Source organism: Larus michahellis, chromosome 2 (assembly GCF_964199755.1).
Source record: "Larus michahellis chromosome 2, bLarMic1.1, whole genome shotgun sequence".
Lineage (NCBI taxonomy): Eukaryota > Metazoa > Chordata > Aves > Charadriiformes > Laridae > Larus > Larus michahellis.
In genome coordinates this window covers 7,909,716-7,937,179 of record NC_133897.1, presented here as the reverse complement: position 1 = coordinate 7,937,179, position 27,464 = coordinate 7,909,716, and the positions used below count along the sequence as shown (strand labels likewise).

The window sequence follows — 27,464 nt, the reverse complement described above, 5'->3', positions numbered from 1 at the left end:
TGACTTGCTACATATGCTGATAATAATAAAAAGTCAAATGTGAACAGATCAAGAGCCTTGTATGATGAAGCAAGAGTGGGGGGGGGTTGAAGTGGAAAACTGTTTTTTAATATCTTCTGAAGAATTGCCTAGGAAATAACACTTTCTACAGCGAAGTATAAACATAGCATGGTCTGAACACTGCAAGCGGGCAATCTTTATCCAAAGCAATTAATTCTTGAAAATAGGTTTACTACATACTTCAACCACAACGTTGGTTACTTACAATGTCATTGAAAGGCTTCCACTCAGTAGGATGATCTGGAGTCTAAATTTTAACTTGAGGTCATATTTTGTTTGTGCTTCCTGCTGATGAGAAGAGTATAAAGGAGCATGAAGAATATGCTCATGTGCAAAAAGCAGCTAATGCACTTGGCAATCTTTAGAAGAGTGTATTTATCCAGTAAACATAATGTAATAGGATCTAGTAGATTCCCAAATGTAGAAGATGTGCTGTAATGGAAATTGTGTTAAGACTTCAGTAATGCTTTGAGAAGTCTTGAGTTGCAGAGCTCTAAAGGTGCTTTTTATGGTTATTGTATGCAATTTGCTTTTACCATCTTGCAAAATCTTTTAAGACTAAATTAGTTTTCATTTTTTCAGTCTGCTACTAAGTGCAACGTTTTGTGTTACTCTTTATTGGGGAGTGTATGATCAGATCAGCATAACTGAAATTGGGAATGTTGTCTGCAAAAGTAGCAGTTAAATTGCTTTCAAAAGAAAGAAATCCAATGATGCCTCCTCAATCACTCTGCTTAAAATACAGGGTCCACCAATCTGTTGTAGTGTGGCATTAAGAGGATTAATAGGAGAGTATACTGATGTCAAGAATTTTGAGATCATCCTTTTGTCATGAGAAATATGTCCAATCTCCTAATCAAACCAAATTTGGCTAATTCTGTCCAAGTTCCTAGTTTTCTGTGCAATGACTGAACATTATTTCTATTTTTCCTTGCTTCTCAACAGAAAAACCTCCCAAGTATAGCAGTTTGTTAAATTTAGTTTTATGAGGATTGGACACTGTTACTTTTAGATTTGTTGTAAACTGGAGGAGGCGCTTCAATTATGCTATGCTAAAACAAAAGCAGAACGCATGCGGAGTAGCTTTTGCGCTATTCTTTATATGTTCAGGAGACCCAGTTACTAGGAGTAGGCACTTAATTTAAAAATAGGTCAGTTGTCAGGTATAGATAGTTTAAATGAACCATACAAAGCTCATATTGCCTCTTATAAAAAATTAGTGTATCTACTAGTGAGTGTAAAGTGGTAACAGCCTGAAGACTTGTTTTAATACAAGATTATCTTTTTAACACAAGATTCTTTTCCTTGCTTTACAGGAAAGTCTTCACTGACGATTCAGTTTGTGGAAGGACAGTTTGTTGATTCATATGATCCAACCATAGAGAACAGTAAGTAAATAACTGACAAGCTGCTCTTCTGTACCTAACTAAATGCTATCAGAAGTCTTTGTAGTTATTACTTATATAGGCATTTACCTGTTAACATTAAAGCTCATTAATTAACTGTTAAATTTTATTACTCTTTTAAACCAGTGCTTAGCCAGCTACAGTATTGCAACGTGGAAATAATTGTGTGTGTATTTAACACTAACTGAAGGAAAATGTAATCAATTTGGCTAAAATGTATCTCCTTTTTATATTATATGTATGTATGATGTCCAGCACTTCAAATTAAGTGTGTCATACCTATATGAAAATGTGCCACTACATACAAATATTCCAAAGTCTCAAGTGTCTTATTTGATCATTATATCCAGATGAACACAAAGCCAGCAATACCAGTCAGGGGTAAATGACTACCTTAGAAGGTAGACACGCTGTGGCCAGGATAAAAGGATAATCTTTTAAATTACTTGTTTCCAACTGGTTGATAAAAATCAGCTTGCTGCAAATACCGGCTAACTGACTTCTCAAGTGTCTTTTTTTCTCTTGGCAGTTTTTTTAATATTAGTGCCTTTGTGAATAGCTAGCATAGCGGGTGAGTAAAGATACTAATGCTAAAAATGCTGCCAAGAGCAACAAGTTACTTCAGAGGCGAGTTAGACCCGGTATTCGTTACAATCCAGCCACCCCTTTCTGAGCTAGTGGTTGTCATAAAGTACTCGAGCAGCTGTGGTGCTAGGCTGAGTAACTTGATCGTATTGGCTCACTTTAATCATGTGGCAAATAAAACTTTGATTTCATGATCGTAACCCTGGAGTTCTTGTATTTTAATGACTTCTGAAATGCAGTGGTAGCACATGTTTTTACTGTTTTGAACTTGTGCGGTAGGATGTTAAGCCTGTGTGATACTCTGGTAATTTGAATGAAATAATTAGCAGAACAGTGCTTCTTTTTGGTATATATGGTGATAATTACAGATCAGTAGCTATCAGGATAGTTTACTCAGGACTACTTTATTGCTTAGAACTACAAGTCAAATGCTACTTCTTGAAGAAGCTCTAAATTTGCTTTAGCGAGTCAGTGTGGATAATTTGCCCCTTGACCTGAATGATCTGTTAGTGCTTATACAGGTGTCATTAACATTAACACTTTCTATCATCCCTTCTTACTTTGTTAGAATTATAAATAAGGGGTTTTTTTGAATTAAAGTTGCTAACAAAGTATTGGGGATCGGTTTCTGTATTTTAAATCTTATTATCAGTTGGGACAGGTTATTTTTCACTGTCTGTGCTATATAAATGCAAAATACTTGAAGTAATCTTTTAGTTTCTGCAGGTATATGGGAATGAATAAAGCCTGAGAGACGGGTCAAAGTCGCTCCAAAATACTGACTCTGCATCTTCTTTTAGGATTTTCACACTTTGATACCAGGGTGGCTTGTTTATCCTTTACAGGCTCTCGTCCACAGAAACCTATTGTCTGTAACTGCTGTTAGTAACTCTGTAGTCGTATGTCTTGCTCTGGTAGTGTTTCTTAACCATATGAAAATACACTCTGGATGAATTCTACACTTACTTGACTCTTGTAGTCTGCACTGCTTGCTAGATTTAGACTCTAAATGTTGAGCATGTCATGGCCATGAAAACTTTGTTGGGAGTGGGCGTCTTGAAAAGGCTTAATGTTCACTTGATTTCTTATTTGTTTGGAAAACAAACAGCATTATTCATTTGGTGAAAGTCTTGTGATCTGCGGCATGGCTGGAGGAGTTTCCTTTCTGAAAGGTAGAGAATTGAAGGGCCCTTCTTGCATCAGAACATGTTGCTGGGAAAGTAAGGGTTGAACACGTAAAAGATGTGCACTGCGGTTCAGAACAGTAGGAGTCTGTCCCATCCTTCAGCCCCGTTAAGGCCTGACAGAGAGAATGTTTTTAAAATGCTTCTGTGAGGAACGGAAGAGATAACACTCAAATTTACCACTAAAATTTAAACTATGTTGAAGGTATCTTTTTTTTTTTTTTTAAGGCCTGTGAAACTAGTTTTGGTGGGGTTAGTACAAAATCACTCTTTTGACTTAGGTTCTTCGTCTTTTTAAAATGCTTTTTCTAAATACAAATCTTTGATCAGTCCAGTCTTCCGACATTCCCAGTTGTATGTTTCTGATTCTGTGCAGGGTCACAAGACACAAAGTATGTAATCAACTCTTTTGTTGTTTTCCTGGCTTGTAATTTCAAACCTGGTTGACCGTGCTGGCGAAAGGGGTTGAGAAGTTCCTATGCTGGGGCGGTGTTGGAGAATGATGCATTCTTCCAGTGCTTTATAGCAGGTTATAAAACCTTTTCAGTTTCATCTAGTGATTGGGTCTACATTAGTGTCAGAAACTTGGAAATGAAAAAAATACAGGCTAAAGAATTGTCTGGCCTGTGTGATTTCCTGTTTTGTCTCCAGAAAATTGTTACGGAGAATTCATTACAGTATTCTACCAGCACTGATGAAAGGTTAGAAAGCCGCCATACTGCTGGTAGCTTAATCTCTATAATTTTTGTCTTCACATAATAAAACTTGCACAAAAAATTGAGTGTAAAGCTAAATGGTATAGAAGGCAAGCTATAGTTAAGCTCTTACAGGAACAAGCTGCATAGCGTATACGCTTTGAACAATAGGAATAAGACCTAATATTGTAGTAGATCCATTTTTTCGATGTGAAAATCCCTGCTGCCTTTGGAAGTGGTAAAGGGAAAATAAGCTGCATCAGGTTTCACTTAATGTTTGTTAAAGTCAGCACTGCTTCACTGCTGCATTTTCCTTTGCTTATATTACATGAGAACCAGAAAAGTTGGTTTATTTAAGCTAACGAGCGTGTTGAATTCAGTTGCTTCTACTAAACTTGTGTATCAGGAAATGTAACTTGTAGAGTTTTTTTAGCAGCAACAGAGCAAAAAGTTAATTGTTTAGCAAGATAGATTTTTCCCTTTCTGAATGTCCCAACTGGAGTGACACTGCGATGGGTGGCTATTCTTGAGAGCGCCAGGTTGAGAAACTAGTGGAACGATGACTTGTGGGAGTGTTGGGAAGGGAAGGAAGATGCCTGCAGAGCAGGAGTGTGTGGAGGGAGTCTGTGCGGACACTGAGCCAGATGGGGCTCTGAAGGCAGGTTAGCTCAGATGAGCGAAGATCAGAACAATATAAAGCTACAATTTTACTGGAATAAAAACTAGAATCTTAATTTGGAACTCCAAGCAAATAGGTCAGAAGGACTAGCTGATGAAGATGTGCACATAACTCTCCCCACCCCCATCTTTGCAGGGATGGCTTTGGTTATCATTAATTCAGTGACTTTGTGTTGCAGGAAAGCTGACTTGACTGCCTGAGTCTTAAAAATGTCTTCTCCAGCTCCTCTGAGGCCTGCCTGGCTGCTCTCTGCTTTTCTTTTCAGTGTCGGAGAGGCTTCTGGAACTGTGCCGCAGCTCTGTGGTCTTCCTTTCTCCCCTAAACAGGCTCAGTAGCTACCCAGGGAAAGGAACAGTCTTCCCCCAGGGGCTTCCTACCTCCATCCCATGTTTTTTAATACAATTGCGAGTAAAAGCATAGTAGAAATGGAGGGTGGGCTGGAGGCACCCTAGTAGTTTTGGAGGGGGATACCTATAGGTTTAGATGGGTCTGCTAGAAGTATCTTTAAGGCTAAACTTCTTCCATGCATGTCATGGCAGCTGCGCTGGAGGGGTGAAGTATGCTTCTTCCCAGGAGCTGCCGATGAGCAGCCTTCTCAAGGGGTGCAAACGAAGCTTCTGAGAAAAATTAAAAATAGCTCTGTTGCATTGCATATCTCAGTGGTGTAAAAGATGTCCTGACAGATTAGTGACAGGCATTGACTTTGGAATGAAGACAAGTGGAAAGGGATGCAGAAGGTAGTAACCAAGGAGCCCTTACGAGGGGGTTGTATTTAGCTACCAGGCAGCAGCTATGGGAATAATGTTACACCACACTCATACCTTTACTCAGTAGCCTGCATTCGGATGCTTGGTACTGATTTTTTTTAATCATAATGTCTTGTTTTCGCAGCAGCTGTCATTTCAGTTGCACATGCAAATCATTTCATTCATGTCGGCCTAATTGAAATATACTTGATATTAGGGTAATGATGATCAGCAGCTGATGGAGTTGCCCCGTGTTACACTTCTGCTAAGCTGTAGCAGCATTCAGGGCCGCGCTTTTTGTGTAATTTTACCAGAATCTTCCCTGATGGCAAAGTGGCTTTAGTTTTGTTGCAGCGCAGCTGTTGCGTGCTGCGCTCTGAACTGTACGCATATATCTGGTGCTGTGCTGTGCACTGCAGCACCAAATCCTTCAAGTTTCAGCAGTGCATCAGAACTAGAAACAATTGTAGGTGAGGGTGGGGATTGCAGCTTTCTTCATATAGCTACACTTGAGTGAAGTGTTGCAGGGTGTAAGTGTGTCTTGTTCCAAGATCTGTGTGCTTCATGGAGCTGAAACAGTCTTTACCCATCCTTCAGCTCCTGAGCAGCGTTTCACAGATGCTCACGTCATGACTAGGACTGCAGAGATTGTTCAGGCCTGCTGAAATCTGTCCTTGGCGTACCAGGAAGATCACTGTGCTGCGATGGTATTATCGGTTGTTTGTCTCACTCACAGGCACAGCAGAAGGCAGTATGTCCCAGGATGGTAGGTGATGGAATTGGAAGTGAAGACTTCCTCTGGATCGAGGGGACCTGTGGATCACTAATCACATTTAATACAGCTGCAGGTTTTTCCCAAGATGAAATTCTTACCAGGAATTTTTTTAAAAAGCTTCAGCAAAGAAACGGGAGTCATTAATTATGACTGCAGCAAAGCAGGCTTGTGTTCATGCAGTGGGCTGATCCTAGTGCTACAAGCCTCTGCGCAGAGCTAACAGTTCTCCTCACCCAGTCTGTGGTGACTCCTCCACTGTTTCCCTTCCCCTGGCTCTGTCACACTCTGCTTCCAGTACCGATGATGACGATGTCTTCGCTGGGTCTATTCTAGGCTTCTAGAATAGTCTGAAAAAGCTACCATCTGTCTCAGTTCCTTTTTAAATATTAACTTCACGAGGCTCTTGAAGCTACTTTGATTGCAGGGTGCTTTGATGTGTATGTGAAGTGTCAAGAGACTAGAGACTGTTATTTTTCATATACCTGCTAATGCTGTACCTCTCCGGATGAGTCTGTTTTCCCTCTGACTTGAAGCAGTGATACTGTATATAGCAATGCTGCCTGTTAACATCTGTTCCAACAAACGGTTGCTTCTGTCCCCACCACAGTATTCATCCAGGGCAAAGCGCTGTTGTGGATTCTTGCTTCATAACCCTAAAATTTTGTGCAGTGATGGCAAGTGTCCAGACAGTGACTTGCGAGTGGCTTGTGCGCATGTGTGCTAAGGCGGCTTGCTTAGGGGACGGAGAGGGTGAGGTAGGAGATCTCTCTTTGAGGCTCTGTTTCAAATTGCACTTGTTGGTATTGTAATGGCAACTGTATGTACACTTTATTTAGGCACTCTGTAAGTTTGACTTTGCTGTTTGAATTGCTTCTTTTTCTTAAAAAGGGTCCTTTGATTTACTAGGTGGGTTGAAACTCCCAGTTTCAGATATTTCAGCCCACTTACTCAAGAGAATACTCACATTGTGGAGACTTGACAGGGCAACGAGCATTGACGGGGAGGAGGAAAGTTTGCGAACTTCAGCTTCTAGGAGACCCTGTACGAAACCCAGAAGGCGTAGGCTGGAGACTGCACAGCGGGATCAAGAACATTCAACTTTGCAGCTTCGGGAAGCTGTTGGACAACTTAGAGCATGATGAACAGGTCGCTGCAGTGTTAGCTATTTCCCTGATCATCCCTGCAAGGAAAGATGAAGCTTCGTAGGACTGTTGGTATTTGGGAAAACCACCTCAACCAGAGGACAACACAAACTTTACTCAGTTTATCCGTACTGTCCAGTAATTGTGTCTCGAGTGCAACATGAAGGCCAGGGTGAAGCTCTGGAGCCGGGTCTGTGAGCTCTGGTTGGTACACGTAGTGCTCGGTAGTACATTATTCCTGCGGGAGCTGTGGCACTGTTTGCTTTTGCAGTTGCATAATACAAACACTGAGTGAGATTCCTCCGCTCACAGTGCGTTGGCATTTCATGAATCCGAGGAAGAGAAGCAATTCTCATTGCTTCTAGGGACTGAATGTACTTCCTGGCCGAGGAACAGATAGGCTGGTAGCTACAGTGAATATGAAAGCAACATGGTGTATTTTTAGCTAAATTCTTCTTATTGGGGTTTAGTATATTCATAAGTTAGGCTCTGTGTGTTTTAGCCCCCTAAGATTTTTATTTATTTTTAATCCAGATCATTTACCTCATGGTGTTTACATTTAGGAAATTTATATGCTAAACTGTTTGGAAACTGGGGAAATATCCTATAATAAGTTCAAACTTAGCTTTGATGCTGATAGTGTCTTGTGTTACCACAAATTACAGCTGCCTGGAAGTCTCTTAGAAATACATGTAAGAACCCTTTTTACCCTTTCCTTTTAAGTAAGTAAAGGAGAAACTGCTGCATACAATGTGAGAGTCTTCTGAAATTTGAAATCTTAAAGCAAATTTGAGTTTCGTTATCTGCAATGCAATAGTTAAAAGTACAGCCACCCGATCTCGCCTTTTACTGCTACGTTAAAGCCTATAACTAAAGTTCTTTTTCTTAGTGTCTTGGTTGACAGTGGCGTAGGTGAGTGACTTCTGATCCCTTCCTCGTGTAGAATTCTGACATGTTTATGTATTTGTTTGTTCTAGCTTTTACAAAACTGATCACAGTAAATGGCCAAGAATATCATCTTCAGCTGGTTGACACCGCTGGCCAAGTAAGTTATCTTTCTTTCTTTAAACTTTCTTCAGAGTTAAGAGAGCAGGTATTCACGCTCTGTAGAGCTAAGTTGGTAGCGACCATACATCCAAAGGTGAAGGTTCACTTAAATGATTCTGCCTTGTCCTTTAGTCACTAAGGAGCAATGTTTCTGTAGTGTTTATTTAAAGGCTTTGTTCTGGTTTTGTTTGTTGTTTGTTTTGGTTTTTTTTCCCCTGACTATTGAATGTATGCCTACAAAAGTAAGGAGGGAACTGCCTTAACTCTGTACCAAAAGTTCATGAGTAGCTTGCTTGACACCTACAGACTAAACTAGCAGTCTTGCTTTAGATGGAAAATGTCACTTCAATAAACCATGGAGAAGTTTTTAATGACTTCTTACTGTTTGTGTGCTCCAGCTGCACCACTGTGACTTGGATCCATGAAATAGTCATGGGGAACAGACAGACATGCATATATAGGTCGTACTGACTGGGCTACCAATAAACTACTGCAGTTTGTTGACATTTTTAGGTGATGGTTCATGCATGCTTCTGAGCCTTCGTGTAATGACAGGGAGCACAGGACACAGTGCACGCGTGTCCTGTAGCGTGGTCGGTAGCTCCGTGCGGTGCAGGTGTTCATTATATAGTGCTGCTTGCCTCAACTCGCACCGCACGTTCCATGCACAGCAGTGCTCTGCCTTTTGAAAGACTCTATATTAAGAAAAAAAGCAGAGTAGGGACTGTTAAACCCTGTATTTTTATCCTAAACTTTTTATTGCTTAGATGTTCTTACCTTCTGTGATTTCTGATACTACGCCTTTGGGTTTTTCCAAAATACGAGTACTGTTAAACGATGTTAAGTGTTGTAAAATACGCTGCCAGCACTTAAGACTTTAAAGCTGCAGGACGCTTGTTCATAGCTGGGAGACTATTCAGAAGGGTTGTAACCTTCTAGGTATGTTTGATCGCTTTCTTTGAAGTGACTTAAGAATAACCATGCTGTATTTATACGGTGTCAGCTTGTGGTGCTAATCAGCAGCGCTATATCCACGTATAATCTGTCAGAGGTGTCTGAAGTGATCAGAAATCCGATGCTGGCGACAGGTTTTGGGGCAAGATTGTTTGATGGGGAATGTTCTGCAGAGGAGAGCAAGGTAATTTGTCTTTGAGGAGGAAATGGCCTTCTGGGAAGGCAGGGTAACTTCACTGGTAACATACCTCTATTGCTGAGGTTTATTTTAGGGTCGGTTTAATGTTATACGGTATTGTAAAACCAAAATAACTTCTTTCCCAGCCTGTGGTTATTTTCAGATTTGATTCTTCCTGTAAATGACTTGAACTTTGAGTTCTGGCTCACAGTGTCAGAGGGGAGAGATGATGTTGGGTTATGGAGGGTGTGACTTGGACAGATTGCTTTTATAAGTCTGTCTTGCTTAATGATCCATAGGGAGTCCTCACGTGTATGCAGCATAGCAAGGATTATATTGTAGGTTTGTTATATACTTGAAAAGTTACAGCTATGTTGTTTAATCGCTTGGCAAAGTTCTTAATTTGGCCCACAAATTCCAGGAAGCATTGCAGCTTTTCTTCCTTCTCCTAACAAGCTAAAAATTAAGTAATGAACTAAAAAGAGTTGAGGTTATGGCACTTATTTTTCTTGGTACTCCTCTTCTGTCCTGTGTCTCTTTACCTTTCACAGTTATCTATTCATATTTGTGTAGTTCAGTTAAACAGGAGTCTTGGTACAGGATCAGAGGAGTGCCAAAGGAAATCTTACCTAACACCAAATTCCAGCTGGAGCAATCCTGAGAAATTCCGGGTAAAGTCAAACGACTACAGAGTTGCACTTTCACCTGTTCTGCACACAAACTAGCTCAGAGCCCTTCTGTATTGACTTTGGGATTACAGGGCCAACTGAAGTGGCAGTTTGGCATTTCAGTGAAGGTGGGGGAGGGCTGCCCTCGGTGAGTAGCAATAAAGGCGAATAAGGGCATCTTTTGTCAAGTGTTATTCTTTCCAACTTTTTTGGCTGAATTTGTGAAGTTGATTTCTAAAGGGTTTTTCCTCATTTGCCAGTTCAGGAAGTTTGATTCCTTTTGGCTGTCTAGACTTAAGCTGCGTAATTGCATTGCTCCATCTGTTCAGTCATGACAATACACAGAGAGGTTATGTGATCTTAAGCTAAAATTAACATCTTGAGAAGCATAGGTTTAAAAATTTGAGAACTCGTACATTAAGTAGTATGGCTCTCATCAAGATGGAAACGTTTCCTGGAAATATCCGTTAGAGCAATTTAGGTTTTAACATGGGTTTCATAGTATTTATGTTGCGTTTCCTGCAATATGTCAGTTTGTTTCATTTGCCAATCTAGCTAGTTCCCTTTTCTACAGGGGTAATAAATTCAAGGATTAAGTTTCTGGTGTTCTCTTTGGTGGGTTTGTTGTGGTTTTTGTTTGGTTTGTTTGGGGTTTTTTTAATTAAACACTTGTATAATGTAAACTCCTAGTCATGAAGCAACTAATAACCATATTTTTTGCATCTGTAGTTGATAAGCATTAGTTAGTAAGACACGGTTATTCAGTTCCTCAAAGATCCCTTAGGTAATTTAGATGTGATCAGCACCACTTGAAATTATGAACTGCTAGATCCTGTTGTCAGCTGTTGAAATTACGAATTTAAAATGTAACACCAGCAAGATAAGAGGCGTAATTGCTAATTAGTGGTAGGACAGAGTGGATGTTTTGTACTAATACAAACTGATAATTAAGCAGGATAAGAGGATTGGGAGTAGCTTTAGCTGATCCATAGTCTTAGAGGGAATAAACCAAAAAAGCTGTGGATTAAATTTTAGAGTATACAGGGTGACTCAGCCTTCTATTAATTTGGTAAAGATTCCCCATCTGACACTACGATGAAAAAACTTAATTCTGAAAGTACTTCCTATACAAAATGGCCCCGCACCTCATGTCTTACAAATGTGACCAGCTTACAGATGGTGTTCTGCTAGCATCAAGTTCTGAACTGTGGCAGTAACTAATTTTAAATGCAACGTTCCTTCTACAGGATGAATACTCCATATTTCCTCAGACGTACTCCATAGACATCAATGGCTACATTCTTGTTTATTCAGTCACGTCAATAAAAAGGTAATAAAATCTGTTGTAATCTTCCGGTTCAGATGTTAATGAGATATATTCTGGGTTCAGCTCCTGCCTCTGCTATATTTTCTTTACATGTGTTTAATTCATTTAACCTCTCTTTCCCTTAGAAGTATAATGGAAGTTTAAATTAATGTTTCTTCAGAAATTTCCCCTCAGATCCAAATGTCACAGACACATTGCAGACTAATGTGCAGGTGCCATGTAAGAATTGAGACAGTGCTGAACTACATTGTTTTGAGGTGTAAGTAAAAGTACATAGAATGATTTCAGGTGTAAGTAGAGTCCATTGCTCTAACATCAGAGACAAAGGCAGACTGAAGTATGAACCTAAAGGGCATTGTACATCTATGTGATGTACCCAAGTAGTTGCTAGATCAGTCCCTCAGCCTTGTAGCTTGTACTGAGACTTCTGTGACTTCTTGTCTTGGATCGTTCTGGTTAACAATCAGAAATTTTCATATAAATAGCAATATATGATTTTTGGCCCGTTGACACACTCTTGATGTGCTGCAGTAAATAATCTTATTTGAAAATTTTCCTAGAGTATCTATTTTATCCTTGCTGTTAGCTGTGCATTCTGATGTGAGGACAGAGTCCATCACAGCTGGAGTCATTTACTTGCAAGATGCATCTCAGCCTTTGTGAGGCTTTGTCATCTTCTGTTGTTTTGTCCCTTCCTCTGGTCGTCTTGCTTTGTTTAAATATCGGTCATTCTTGAATAGGTCTTAATTTTGTAATATTACACAGCATGTTTGTAATGACAGTCAAAATAATGCTATTTTCTTAAATTTTTGTTTGAGTCAACTGATTAAGACGTTAGACCTTTCACTCTGATCAGGTAGAAGAGAAGTTGATGCTTCCCTCCTACTTGCAAGGAAGCCGATCAGCTTTTTCTAAGTTCTGAAGCGTTCCACATCTTTTCCTCTGAATCAAACAAAACTGGTCATCTTGAGTGCTTTTTAGTAGGTCATCATAAAATATTGGTAAAACAACTTGCCCTTTGGCTCTTCTGTGCTTCTCAAAGAAAGGATATGGTCTGGTTACAGACTTCCATTGCTTGCGAGGTCTTTAATGTTGAACAGATTTTCACAGCCTTTTCTTGTTTTTTATTCTTGGTTTTTATCGTTAGTTCTGAAGTAGTGAGGGGCGAGCACATGTGATCTGGAGGAAATGCAACAGATGTTAGGCTTTCATGTCTGTCTAGAGATTACCTAAGTTCTTTCCCCACCCCCCCACCCCCCCTTTTTTTTTTAATGAGACGTTCAGTGTTGATGCTGAGTAGCTTGTATGAAATAGGAGGTAGTATTTTCAGCCTTAAGTAGACAATCCTCCGCTCCTAAAGTGAATGGAAAAATGTTCATTGCTAAGTCGTGTTGTGAGGACAGCAATGTCTTTGACTAAAATCAACGTGGATCGCTTGGAGGCTTCTGCAGCTTCTGCTGTTTCCTGCTTGGCAGCTAAAGGACGTGTTCTTTTTCAGCTGCTCCAGTTGTTGCTCCGTGATGTCTTGAGCTTAGCAACACAGATGAAGAAATGAAAATCTGTTTTCTGTGGTAGCATTCAGTCAGTTAAAACAAAAACCAAATCCTGATGAAAATACTAACAGAACGAGTTATGTTAAACTGTAGGTAGATGGTCTTTTCATCAGTATTTTAGTCTTGATGAGTTTATTCCGAGGTTTTTGGTTCTTCCTTTATATTTCAAAATATCAATGATCCTGTCTTGTTCAATTCCTTATGCTCTGTATCAAGACAGTGTTTAGGCAGTAGGAAAGATCTTCCGCCATACTTAGCATAGATGACTTGCCCAGGCAATCAAATTGCAGTCACCATCTGTCTTGACTTCTGTCAAAGTGTGTGTATTGATCCAAGTATTGATCCAGCAGGGGTGAGAGCTTTGACAGCAAACTTACTAGAAATGCCCTTTTAAAACTATCGTCTTCCCTCCTAGCCTCCGGTGGGAAGTTTAAGTGGGACTACTTGAGTAAAAGCTAACGCCCTACATTTTTCATATTCCCAGGCTCTCAGCAGCAAGGTTACTGGAAGGCTTTTGTTCTAATTCAGCTTAATTAAATTCCAATTTTGTATCTTGCTAGGTTACATGATTTTGTATAACACATTTCTCTGACAGCTAGTAATTTTTTTTTTGTTGTATTTCACGCATTGAGCTGTTTGCTGTAACCCTATTTGCTTGACAGAACTGGAAAGAACTTCTTATAGTCTCCAGATCTCGTGCTGTTCCACGACTTGATGTGATGATGCTCTGTTTGGATTGGTCAATGTCTGTCTTGAAGTGTGTCCCTGCTCCTTCTAGACTTCTTAATTTGGAAAGCTTTCTAGAACATTAAGTTGATCTGGTCAAGCCAATTTCATTCCTGGCAGTAGCAGCTTGTTTCTGTGTCAGAATTGTCTTTTGAATTTAAATAGCGCTTCTCTTTTGGTTTCCACCTTGATCTGCTAACAAAGATCAGTTGTTTATTGGTAGTATTTTTACTGAAAAAGGAGCTTGTGAACTATCGTAGGCAAGCAGATAGGTACACAGAGTTGGTAAACGGAAGAGCCCAAGTTGAACACGAACATTTTGCACTGGAGCCTCAGGTGAGGACTCGCTGGGGTGCTGTGCTGTGGCATGGTGGCTTTGATGGAAACAACACGCCTAATAGTGGCAAGGAAACAGTGATTGTACCGTCTTAGTGATTCAGTTATCCTGTGGCTAGCACGCTAGATCTTTCCTGTTGCTTCAGACTGAGAAACAGTTTTGTGGTCTGTAGCAAAGGGGGTTTTGTAGTATTTTTATTCTTCTTTCAGTTCGCAGGGCCACCTAGTTCTATGTATAGCAACGCCTCTTTGACACAACCAGGCTCCATTTAACTCTTATTTTTGAAATAATTATAAGAATGGAAGTCGAAGACAAGTTCTCAAGACCAGAATTTCACTAATACCTTTTCAGCATAACCTATTTGTAACCCTAAAGTTCTTTCATTGATTCCACATTTTAATGTAATATGTAGTATTGTACTTGAGTTAATAACAATAAGTTGTGCCAGACTAAGTCATGCTTTTGTTTGCAAAGAACTAATTTTCTTAGTAGGATATACTAAAGCTATTAGCTGAACATGGAGAAGTATTGTGTTCTACTCAGTCTCAAAAATTATTGCTGAAGTCCAGACAAATTGACCTACTTGACAGAAAATCCTTCTTAAATATGGTAGCATTTATTGTTCCAGAAGTGAGAAGTTTTAATGATAGCTCAAATAGTGTTTTTAGGCACCAGCTCTTTGAGAGCTCTGAGTTGGAAGTGTGTTTGAGCGCTGCTCTATTTTTTAAGAGTTTCGATGCTAATTGAAATGCAGTGCAAGTCAAGACACTGCCTGTAGCTAACAGCCTTGGAAGTTGGAAAAGTTCGGGTCACTTTTTTGTTGTCTAGTTGCGTGTCTCCTCTGTGAGCCTGTGCCTCTCTCTTAAAACAAATCTGAATTGTGCGCTTCATGTCCCAGCATTTTTTCCATAATGTGATTAGAGGAGCACAACATCTGCTCTTCAACCCCATTTATAGCTTGTTCTCAAAAGTACTAAATGTCAAATGCAGTGGATTTTGTTAGTGAGGGTTTCAGCTTCTTGGTATTTCACAGTACTGCTTCTTATCTGCCGTCATCCAACCTTCATGTACACGGTAGGTGGACAGACAACAAGTATTTGAACAACCACTGTCTCGATAACATCTTACAGATCAGTTTGCTCACTTTCCATAGAAAATTAGAATTTAGGCTTCTTTTGGCTTTCACGTAAATAAAACTAAAGAATTCTATATGAACTAAGTGTTCTTAAAAAAAAAAAATAATGAAATGTATTCTTTTAAGGTGCAGTGTGCTTAACTAAATACTTTTTCTTTGAAACATGCTCATCCAGGATCGTTGAACTCGCGCAGTTAAATTTCTTTCTGCAGATACAGACCAGATGAGAGGTGGGAGGGGCTTTTAAGTGATTGTTAGATGCATCTGTCCTGGGTAATGTAATTTATTTCTGCAAATACCGTAACTGGGGAGGCTATCCTGGTAGGCATAGACTAGTCTTTGCTGCTTCTGGGACCATTTTGTCTGTTGTACGCGAATCGGTAAGACGTTCAGCATCTTTGTAGTTCTGCCACTATACATAAAGTTAAGTTTTAAACACAGCAACCTACATATGCATTTAATTGCTTGTGTATTGGGTATTAAGGATAAACATCGGAGTGCATGTGTGACTTCATCCCTTTATTTTGCAGTTTTGAAGTGATAAAAGTTATCCATGGCAAGTTATTGGATATGGTGGGAAAAGTCCAGTAAGTAGTGACACTTTCATCTCATTTCATTGCAGGCATGTTACTAGTACTTTGTTCAGTATACTGTAACTGTTCTGAAGTTCTGAACTTTCTTTCACAGAATACCCATTATGCTGGTTGGAAATAAAAAAGACCTGCATATGGAACGGTATGTGAACTCCAGTATGTGTGAAATGCAAGACAGCAGCCGGCATTCCTGTGGCTGCAATGCGCTAGTTTTGTTCTTGGCTTTCCGTAACTAAAATCAAATTGTAGGTTAAAATAAGGTACTGGCAAAGGCATTGTGTCCAGAATGTGAACTAGGAGCCATGAACTTCTGTTGTAATGTTGACTTTTGCTATAAGCTTCCAGGGATGGTCATTCAATACTTTGGGTTTTTTTCAAAACAAGTAACAGAAGTGTAATTTCACAACTGTGAAATACCAGATGATATTACAGATTACGAAAACAAAGCAATACTTTGGGACAACTGCTCTTCTGGGTCGCATAGCAGTTTTACCTGGCCCAGTAGTGTATTTGACAGCAGCCAAAAGCAAATGCTCTGGATCAGACTTCACAGAACATTCTTACTACATGCATTTATGTGCTTCAGTACTTGGGTCTTTCCTGACGTATCAAATTCCAATTCTTTTGCAAGGTACAAAGAAACATACTTTTTTTCTTTTCCCCTTTGGTTAGGGTGATCAGCTATGAAGAAGGGAAAGCTTTAGCAGAATCCTGGAATGCAGCTTTCTTGGAATCTTCTGCTAAAGAAAATCAGGTAACGGATTTAAGATGCATTTTATTCAAATAGCAATGTAATGGAATGACTCATAGTTTCATAGTTTCACTTAATAAAGGAAGCTAAAGTATTTGCTTGTACTGTACAGATATTTTGTGTAGATGGTTGGAAACAAAATGGCTGTCTGCATTCAGGTTTATGTGTACAAGTTTCTTCCATCCAACTGTAAATGGAAGGAGGAAGTGAAAAACTGAAAGTTACGCTTCACTGAAGACAGCAGAACACTTAGTGACAAACTAAAACTCAAATCCATGTGGTGGGTGGAACAGGGTCTGTGATCTGCTGCAGTTACCTTAAATAGGAGGTCATTGCGGTTGCGGAGGAGCGAGTGGGTATAGGAGGGTGAACCTCACACTTTAAGGTGCCGGGCAAGGCTCGGTTTCTCTGATGTGGGGAATAATCATTTTCTGGGCCCACGGTGGGGGCAAACAGAAAAACGTGAGAATACAGCAGAGGCTGCCCGACACTGCTGTGATACAGCTGTGGGGAAGCTGCACGATCTGACACAATATAACCCACACACATTTACATTCATGGGTTTCCTATCACAGAAATAGTGTTTGATTACATATTAAATAACATCTTATTTTTCATTGCTCTAACTTTCTTTAAAATGCGTCCTAAATATATTGTGGTATTTGAATTTGTTCCTGTGGCTGTTAATAATACTTAGTCATGATTTGATACTTCACGTGTCTAAGCTATGAGAGCATCCTAGTTTGGGCTTGAGGTAATGGATAACTGCTGTGGACTGTGGGGGGAAGGTGTCCTTTTTCCCCCTCCCTCCAAATTCCTATTTTTTTCTCTATAGGTCTCAACAGCATCAAAGCTTTGCTCTTTGAAAATACAGACATACAAGGTCAAAAGGTCATTGTCAGGCTCATTTTAAACAAATGAGTCCTTATGCAGAAGAAACGCTTATGTTGTCTCATATTTAACCTAACGTACCGCATCCTTGTCCTGCTTGATAACATCAGCACAATCAAAAGGGCAATCCTTCAGCTGGGACAGGGCTTGTTTAAGCAGCCTTTCTTCCCCAGTCCCCCGCCCCAAAAGCAAAACAAATAGCTTTTGTCTGGTGTCTGTTGTCAGTGATTCCGCAAGTTACTTGAGTAAAGTTGGATTTTCCCTGGAAGAAAAACTTGGGAATTTTTTTTTTTCCCCCCGTCCAGATATGGAACACTTGGAGTTAGTTTATCTGTACTTCTGTTTCTGGCTAAGATTTGCGTTAACCTTGTCAAAATTGGGCATGATGAAAGCATGGAATTTCTCAATATCTTCTCTGTACTGCTGGAGAGCTTCCAATGCATACCCAAGGAAACTAATTTGACAGTGTAAAGAATAAACCAATTGAAAGCACCTGATTTTTTCCCTCCCTTTATTTTAAATGACTTAATGCTTCTAGGTTATGCAGAGCTATTGCCTGTACTCTTTTTCTTTTGGCATATATTTGCAACGCGTAACAGCGTAGCAATTCCTATCTAGCAGAATTATCTTTTCTGAAGTTTGTATTATTCTTAGTTCAAGAAAAAAAGGTTGAGTTTATTTATGCAAAGAAGCTGAAAGCTCTATGTGATGCTTGGCATGTCTTACATCTGAAATTGCTGCATTAACAAAGTCCCATTGACTGCCATGTATTTGTGTCTGTCCCTTAGTCTCAGACTGTCCGTATTAAGATACGCTGCAGCTGAAATTTATATAGCAAACTTCATAGCCTCCAGGGAAATCAGAATGGCAATTGTATGTCAGATATTCAAAATTATGTACAGTCCTGTATAAATCCCACAAAAAGTCAGAAGTGGTGTTCGTTCTTGCTGTCAAAGGTGTTCTTACCAAGCCTTCCTTCCAGCAGGATCCTTCAGAACGGCGATCACAGGTCGCTGTAAATTCTGTCCCTCTGGATTTAGACACAGGTTGTTAGAAACAGGTACTCGAACACAGTTCCCCCTTCATGCCTCTTACATAATACACTGTAAATTTGTCTGGCTTCAGAAGTTTGGGAGATCATATCTCAATTCTGAGATGCGTGCCCACAGCATGTGACCATCTTGCAGGCTCTCTGGCAAGCTTCCTTTGGAGGCTTGGGATGTATGAAAGAAAGTGGGAAGGAGCCCAAAACTGGCTTTTCACAAGCAGTGGCAGAGGAATGCTTACCTCAGGATTGAGCTTTGAGAGCGAAGTGTGGAGTCTGGACCTGTGAGGCATTAAGGAGGCATCAGGCATTGTAGGATCCATCCCTTCCTATGAGATAGACAAGGAGCAGTTCTGAACTCATGGGGTTTTCTTCCTCCAAATCCTAATTTTACAGGATCAAAACAACTGATACATAGACCTGTATCAAGACAGGGTATCTTCTCTTACTCTGAAACTGTCTCTGGTTTTGGGGGGTGGAAAGGGTTTATTTTGAACTTAGTAACAAGGTGTGTTGTCATTCTCCTGGTACTGAATGTTCACCTTGCCTAAGTAAACGTTACTGGAAGAAGTAGTCTGTCGCCACTTCTTGCTTGGAGGTTCATCCAGATCACCACCTCTACTGGCTTGGTACAGCAAATGTAACTTGCCTATCAAGATTAAGTCCAAACTCTTTCCAAAACTGCTTCAGATTCTGTTTGCTGTAAAGAAAGCTGATTTGATAGTTAAAGGGATGAGTGGGACTGGATTAGGAATTTAGAGTTTAAGAACTTCAGCAGAGAGCTCAGACCTTCCTGACTGTGGTGAAGTCTGCTAATCCTTTCTCTCTGAAGCCTAGCCGTCTGTATTTGGTGGATGTGGAGCAAAAGCATGACAATTTCTGGTATGCTGGTCTGAAATGGGTTTGGTACGTGATGCTCTTCACAGCAGCAAAGAGGGAAGGTCTTCTTGCTATGGGTGTTAGACCAGACTTGATCAGCTATGTAGTCTATGCTTTATAACAGCTCTGTTTGCAAGGAACTGCTGAAACCAGAGAACATATTCCCTGTAACAGGTTCCAAGAGCAAAGGCTCCTTCCCCTACAAGGGAGTGGGAGAGCATTGACTCTTCTCCCTTCCTACTTTGGGCAAAAATAAAATCCTTTGTGGAGCATCTGTGAGAGTCCTAGGAGCATAGTCCTACTATATTGGGCAACTGAAATGGTTCTATAGATTAACTTCAGCAAACTAGACCTGTTCTGCCAGGAGTTATCAAAAGATACTACATTCCAGAAATGGCATGACTTTGAATAGATGGAAAGCAGAGACGCGCAAAGATCAAAGCTGTGGTGATGACAAATGGTAGCGGCTGGCAAGACTTCTCAAGGTCAAATATATTTGAGGCTGTGTATCAGCTCCTCCAGCCCAGGGTGACCTGGTAGGACTTTTGGAGGAGCCTGCATATCAGCAACACATCAGTCGTCCAGGGAAATCCCTGGGCTTTGAGAAGGCAATTCTGAGACTTAATGGAAAAGATCTCTTTTAGATTGCTGCTGGGCAGCAATTGACGTACCTTCTCAAGCTGCTTAATTATTGCCAGATACGTTGAACTGCTTTGACTAACTTCAGGAGCTTTGAGCCTTTCCTGTGGAATTCCCTACTTTGTTTCACCTAAACCATAGTAGAGTGCTTCATCTTAATCCCAGTACAATAAATTGGTAACTGTTTGAAATACACCCAGAATCCAAAGTGGTCTTAAACCCAGTTGAAACTAGGAGCTGACTTGAAGAATTCGGGGACTAATCAGCAGCCAAATTGTGTTCATCCAGTTCTGCAAAATTCATTAGATAAACTTGTTTTAGAAGGGGCAAGGTAGTAGTAAAAAGTTTACTTCTCACCAAAACGAAGCTCTCTTAAAAAGCAATTGCTTGGGCATTGCTTCTTTTTCAAGAGCAACTTCATCTTCAAGCTCAGAAGATGGAGTGCTCGGTAAATGCTTCAGAGTGGTTTGGGATCTTAGCCCCTCTCCAGGGATCTGGTGTGCTCACCTGGGAGAGAGTGTTTGGGCTGGCAAAGGATGGGGGGAGAAAGCTCTCTTCCTTTACCTGACTATTGCTCAAGTTCCTTTGCCCAGTTCTGTGCCAAGATAAACTGGTAGTATGAACAGCTGAGAGTTTCCTCTTTGAAATAATACAAGAGTTGCATAGTTGAAAAATATGGTGTACCAGAGGGTGACTCCAGTGGCTGTGGGCTGGGGTTGGGGGTTGGCACCTTCCTGCGGTGGCTCCCAGCAGCCGCTTCCCGACTTGTGCAAGGAGAACTGCGCCTCCCGAGCTGTTGGTCCCATGGCACCAAGGGGCACATCTGCAGGAGCAGTCGAGCCTCTGGTGTCTCCTGCAGAGTGCTAATCCCTCTCAGCAGCGTGCGTTGCCCAGGCTGACATCTGTTTTTTTCCTGGGGAGAGAAAGGCAGAAGAAATCCAGATGGCTTTCTGTAGGGTAGGTGTGACCCACGTTCTGTAACTGGACCGCATGGAGACAGATGTATATAAAGTCTGGCTGCGTTCTTTATTCCTTGTCACAAAACACAACTTTCTGCGTTGTTTAAAAGCTCATTCTAAAATTCTTCAGCATATTTGGCCTCAATGACAAATTCCTAAGAGTTACCTGTGGGACAGTGCTTAAACCTTCTCAGTGAATACGTATTTTCTGTGCGATGAATTAACAAGCCCTGTGAACTCCTACATCTTAGCGTTTCAAACAGCACGTCTTTGACAGAGAATGTACAGCATCTTGGTTGACAGAACAAGTTGTGGAGGTTTTTTTTTAAATAGCTGCTTTGAAGCAGGGGAATAAGAACTTCTGCATTAAAATGAAACCATTGGCAATGTCGATTCTAAGACGGGAAGCACTGGTGCAGTCTATTTATAAATCAGTATATCACCAAGTTTTGATTAAGGGAAACTCTTCATTAGTCGCACCGGTTTGATACCGGTTGCAGTCCTGACCATGCTTCTAGAGTCTAATTTGCCCCGGAAATGTGTTGTATAGCGCTGGACCAATGAGCCACTCTGTCGGAGTCAGTTGGGATTGCAGGGAATCTTCGTTATATGGAGGAATACTCTATTTCCAGCTGATGAAGTATTTTAAATAGTTCCAGAGATAGTACTGTGCACAAATGGTATAAATACAGGAAACTTCTAACATTCAGTCTAATCTTGTTAAGATTGCTTGAAGATTGTTAGGGCTGCTTTAGTCAATGGGATTAATTTGGAAGTGATCCAATTAAGAATTATACCTTGTGGAGGCAGAAGAACATCTGTTAGGTCAGCACACAGCCATATATCATTGGGTGCTCTTCAGCCTACTGATTAAAACCAACAAAACTCCCTTTTTACCTTCTTTCATAAAGTGCCTGCTTTTATATAATGAATATACTCTCCTCCTGCAGGAGCGTGTGCTTGGCATTCTTGAAACGGGTGGCTAGAGGTTAGATAAAATGGCACGTCTGAGATGATCAGGAGACCATTTCCAAGCTGAAGATTCAACATGCTGAAGTACTGATTGGGTGGTGAATCTTCAACATGAAAATACTCTAGAGAAGAAAAGTACTTCAGAATTGTCCTTGACCGTAGTATAGATTGCCTAGAAGTAACTTAGGAATAAAACAATTTCAGATGCTGCATGTCGTTGTTTCTGCATATCCTGATGGAGGCTAGCATACAGTTTTGAAACCCTTAAAACTGAGTGAATCCTGAAAATTGCAGATTAACAGCATAAGGTATTTACTACAAGTAGCGTTGATGATGATGTCCCAGACGCCTTATTCTCCCCATCTTTCAGTATCCTTAAAAACAAACCAAACCCCATCGAAAACCTAGCTACACATAATCAAATTCTTCTGTAAAATCTGCTGAATCACTCGAGTGGATACTCGGAGAGTACTTACTGCCTTCCCTCTGAAGGGGCGAAGGGATCCACGGTGCTCGTGTGGCTCCTGATTCTGCAGAGGAACTCTGTATAATGCTGTTCCATACAGTAAGCTGGGACGGTTGCGTGAGCCTGACCGCGTTGGCAATAGCTATCCTGTAGTTGAAGCTGTTTAAAATATAAAATCTCTTTCTCTCAGAAGGGCTTTATCACTGGATGCTGCTTAATATTAGACGGTGGCTCATTTGGATCGCGTTTTTCCCTTGTGTTCTTTCTTGCGCCATGTCTAATACTGGTCTTACCTATAGGGAAGATGAGAAGATCAAGAATATTCAAGTAACCCTCGTACGGGGCTGTGCAAAGTCAGTGTTGAGAGCTGAAACGTCTGCTGCCTTCTGTAATTACTTATAATCTTAAAGGTTACTTAGAGGAAATGAATTGGTTTATCAAAATCTTCAATGGTGTCAGTCACTCGGCACAAGCTTACTACTTAAAATAAAGCCGAATTACGGTTATTAGCTCTGTTGTGAGTATGGCTCCGTTTAAACGTGCCCTCCCTGCAGCGACAGAGAGGATGGTTGAGGATGGCTGTGGAGAAGGGGTTACGCTTTTCTTCCAAAGGTTGCGTTCAAAACTGAAATTCCTGTATTTTCCCTCTTTGATTTTGGAATAAGCGTTGGACGTGCATTTACCTGCTGGTGTAGCCAGTAAAACTGCTAATTTTGGGGGGGGAGTTTTGTTTCTGTGTTGGTTTTTTTTCGGTAAGTGGGCAGTTTCTTCTCACCTACTAACCTTGTGCTCTCTCTTTGCAGACTGCCGTTGATGTTTTTAAGAGGATAATTTTGGAGGCAGAAAAAATCGATGGGGCAGCTTCACAAGGGAAGTCTTCATGCTCAGTAATGTAATTCCACTGCAAAACCTGAAAACACTGGGAATACATTCTACCTGAAGAAGCAAAACTGCCCATTATCTTTAAGGATAAACTATGCTTCTTTTTTTTTATTTTTTTTTTCCTTCTGTTAACCTGAAAGATAAACAGTTGGTTTGGAGCCTTTCCCTTCAGATTATGTTAAACTCTGACTCCTGTGCAAATGGCTTCACTTCCATTTTCAAATTTTAAGCAATCATATTTTCAATTTATATATTGTATTTCTTAATATTATGACCAAGAATTTTACTGGCATTAATTTTTCAGTGTAGTTTGTTGGTTAGAATAATCATCAAAATGATGCATATTGTTACACTACTATTAACTAGGCTTGGATATCAGTGTTTCTTTGTGTTAAATGTATACTTGTAAATAAAATAGCTGCAAACCTTAAATGTTCTGCTTATAATTTTTTTGTTGATTACTCCGTATCAACTCTTTTGTTGTTGTGAAAAATGTTCACCTGCTGACCTTAAGAGGAGGCGCGAGATCCTTGGAGCCGGTGGATTGTTTGACTATTGCTTGGGAAGTGGTTTGGGAGCAATCCCAACTGTTTGTGAGTAGAACCGCAGGCCGGCCGAGCGGCTCGGTGTGCGTCGTGCCAGCTCAGGGAAGGAAGGCACAAGTGACGCCTCTGGTTTGGAAGGGACGGCTTGGGTTTGCGCTCAGGCAACCTGCGCTGCTCTTCCCTCTGCAGCTGCTGAGAGTCCAGGGCTGTCCCAAGCAAGGGGCCGTCGCACGCCCCCGCCGCAGACTGTTCGCCTGGGCTTGTCACTAGGAACGCTGTCGGGACGGAGTGGATTTATCCGGGTCACAAGCGCAAACTTGCCAAGAAAACAACAATGTCACTTAAAATAAATCGCACGTCCTGAACAAATTGCTGTGGGTTGTTTATCGTGCAATTCTGTGTTTTTGCGTCTGGCCGGCCCTGGTGATGGTGAGTCGTCTCCTGGCACCTGGGCGGTCGCGGTGGTGGGGGCGCAGCGCGGCTCTGGGCACCTTCCCCGCACCACTTGCAGGTTTTTGCTTGGCTTTTGGCCTAAAGGCTTAGCAAGCCTTAATCTCTTCAGTCTGGAAACAAACTACTTCAGCTATATGTTTAAAAAATTGTGCGATTGACCTACTTTGTATTTAAAAACAAAACCCAAAACAACAACAAACGAGGCTGATGTGGGGAACAGTTAATTAAATGAAGTGTTTCTCATGTGTTTTTGTGTCCATTTGAAAACTTAATTTGTGGCAGGAGTAAAATGGCAGGGAAACTTGCAGTGTTCTTGCAGCCAGAGTTAGCTTTTGCTAAGAATAGAATTTTAGCTTGTCTCATCTCTGCGTTTCTTGTACAGAGGTTCCCTCGTATTATATAGAACATTGTCTGAACCTCCTCAATTAACAAGGTTAATTGAGAAAATTGTAGAAAAACTTAATATTTTCCTTGGTCACCATGAGATTAACACCCGCCTTGGCAAAAAAGTTGGCTGGATAGTTGTCACACGGGATCAGCACAATGGGAGTGCTCGGTCTGGGAAACTGGTACACGCTTTCATTTCGGAACCAGCCCGACTGGGGCTGGGCAGCAGGTTTCCTTCACGAGAACCGGCAACGCTGGAACGAGGGTGGTTTGGCTGATAATGAAGCTGCTGAGGACTCGGAAAATGATCTTCTGTGGAATGTGGGGCCATACGCATCTGCTTGGTAGTGTCCTTCATTGCCTAATCGTGAGGTGGTAGATGATGTTGCATGGCCAGAGTCCTTGGTGGCACATCCTGGACGCAAGGTCATGTGGTCTACATCAAAAGGTAGAAGTTATAGAATATCAGAAACCTCAAAGACCGCATTTACTCAACTTTTTTTGTAAAATAGTGGCATGGCATACTGGGGATCAATGTCAAGCCTGAAGTGGCTGCTGCGTTGGTGCCTGCTGTGTGCCAGCTGCCAAGGCTTTACAGGGGATGGATGAGGAAACCTGCAACTGGATAGTCCTGGGATAATCAAGGTCCAGCTTTCCTGGCATGAGACTTTTTGGGGGGCCTAAAGGCAAGTGTGGGTTCTCTGGGTGATTTGCAAAGTCACTTCTAAAAGACTTGGTGCACTCAGCACTGTGACGTGTGTACTGCTCTTGTGTTTTCTGTAACAGCTGAAGAATGGAAGTCATCACCGTGTGTTGAGTTCTCCTGTCACCGGCTCATCCAGTAAGAAATGTAAATTATTCCACTCCATCCAAGCCTTTCTCCGCTAATAAGATCCAAAGACCAGCCATGTACGATAGTCTTGCAGTTTTAAGGAAACGTGAGGTCAAGCGTGGTCAGTGAACGACTCGTCCTTTGCCGTACAGAGATTTCAGTTGGCTCCTGGGGATGGCACCTTCCCGCAGCTGGAGTCTCTGGAGGCCGGGGCAGCCTCGTGCTTCCGTGAACTGTTAGCAGCTGGCACGGCTGAGGCTCTTCACCGCGAGAGCCCTGAAGTGGGGTGGTGGGCAATCTTGGAAGCCCTGTGTTATGTACAGAAGCAAGAAACTGGTATCTGGCAAACTTGCTTCTTGCCTGGAATTGATGAATTTATACAGCCTTGTCTGGCAGCCGCCCTGATCCTCTGGAGGCTCCTGGAGGATTGTGATAAATGGTGCACGGATTAAAAGGTAAGTCGCGAAGGAAATAAGTTCTCTGGCCCAGGCTAGAAAAAGTTTGATACGCACTTCATGGGGCTCAGCCTTATTCTGAGGGGATGGTCATTGGCAAAGGTGAAAGTGCAAAGATCCTTTTCCTGATGAGGAAATGAACAATACGTAACTACCGTAAGTCAAGTTAAATTCCCGTTGACTTACGTGGATTTAAAATGTGCCGTTCTGGAAACGACTCGTGCCTTGTGCTCCTGTCCAGCTCTGTGCTTTGCTGTGTGAATACTGAGAAAACCTCGAGACCGAGCCACCCCTCTCCCAGCACATCTCCCAGCCCCTCTCCCACCTGCCGGCCATGGAAACACCGAGGACTGGTGGGGCAGGTGCAGCTCAACAGCCAGAGGCGGGAGGGTGGGCAGAAGGTGGATACGTCATCTTTCTTTTTCCTGCTGTGCTTGTTTCTGTGCATGAGAAAGTTCATCCCTGCTTGATGACTGCAATGGAGAAGCTTTGGTGGCAGTGGAGCCTGCTTTGGGTCTGTGGAGTCTTCTGCCTGATGTTTCTTCCCAGCTTCTGTAAAGGGTTGGTGAATGCAGGCTGGAGAAGGAAAAAAAAAGCTGGAAAAGTGTTTTTACTGCTCCCTTATGTCTGCAGTAGCTGTATTCTAGTATCAGGACCAGGCAGATGTATGTTGTTCATCAACCAAGGGCAGAGAACCCTGGGCTGAAATTGGACTTTGAGGAAGTTCTCACAGCGTTGGAGACGATGGTGAAGACTTGGGGCTTCCTGTTCTCTACCTTCTTTCAACAGAGAAGTTTCTACATCCAAACTTGCACCCTGGAAGTGATCGACAGCTCTTGCGGTTCCCCTTGTTTCTGGCACGGGTGAGGGTAAGGCATCCATCCGGGTCTCTCCCTGCTCCCAGCAGTTCCCTTTGAAGCGCGACAGGGGCAGCAGCCCGAAACGAGCAGGGTAGCCCATGTCACGGTGCTTATTTTGGGTTTTCACCTTCTTTAAAAGAAATGTGCAATCTTACGCCTTCGTTGCTAAAGAATTTGTGCTGCTGCTGGGTGCAGATGCCACGGGCTGCCGTGGCGCGCGGTGGGGATGCACCCGGGCGTGCTGGGCTTATCCTGCTAATGAGTGCTGCTGTGCTGTAGCCTCTCCAGAAGGAGAAATCAACAGGTTCTAATCAGTCCTTTTGTAATCGGTGCTGCTCATCTTCAGAGCATTTCGCTAATACTGACTAATCTTCACAACCTCATCTAATAAGGTCAAAATTACTCCTCTTCAACTCCCGGGGGAGTGGGAACCTTTGCACAGATGTCTTCAACTCCGTACAGTCGGGGCAGAAACGTGGCTAAACTGCATCCGAGTGAGGGGTGTCCTCAGCATCCAGCTTTTTCTTAGGCGTCCTTGGGTTTCCCTACTGGAACCTTTCCTTTTTGAAATGAAATGAAAACTGAAAGGATTTCACCCAAAACCCCAGGCTTTCTGATGTTTTCCAAAAATGAGAAATGCGAGCCCCATCTCACTCAG

General features: G+C 41.6%; 1 protein-coding gene across 2 annotated transcripts in view; it reads left to right on the top strand.

Moving 5' to 3' along the window:
• The window catches only part of RHEB (Ras homolog, mTORC1 binding), a 41,911-nt gene extending 18,205 nt beyond the window's left edge, over positions 1-23,706 (top strand). The window contains exons 2-8 of one of the 2 annotated variants that reach the window (XM_074574043.1): positions 1,377-1,448; positions 8,250-8,317; positions 11,367-11,449; positions 15,728-15,784; positions 15,885-15,932; positions 16,463-16,544; positions 23,196-23,706. In XM_074574043.1, the coding sequence (XP_074430144.1) occupies positions 1,377-1,448; positions 8,250-8,317; positions 11,367-11,449; positions 15,728-15,784; positions 15,885-15,932; positions 16,463-16,544; positions 23,196-23,288 (503 nt within the window). In that variant the 3' untranslated portion in view covers positions 23,289-23,706. The remainder of the gene's footprint in view (positions 1-1,376; positions 1,449-8,249; positions 8,318-11,366; positions 11,450-15,727; positions 15,785-15,884; positions 15,933-16,462; positions 16,545-23,195) is intronic. The other variant, XM_074574044.1, reaches the window with a different exon arrangement.
• The last annotated feature ends 3,758 nt before the right edge of the window (positions 23,707-27,464 follow it).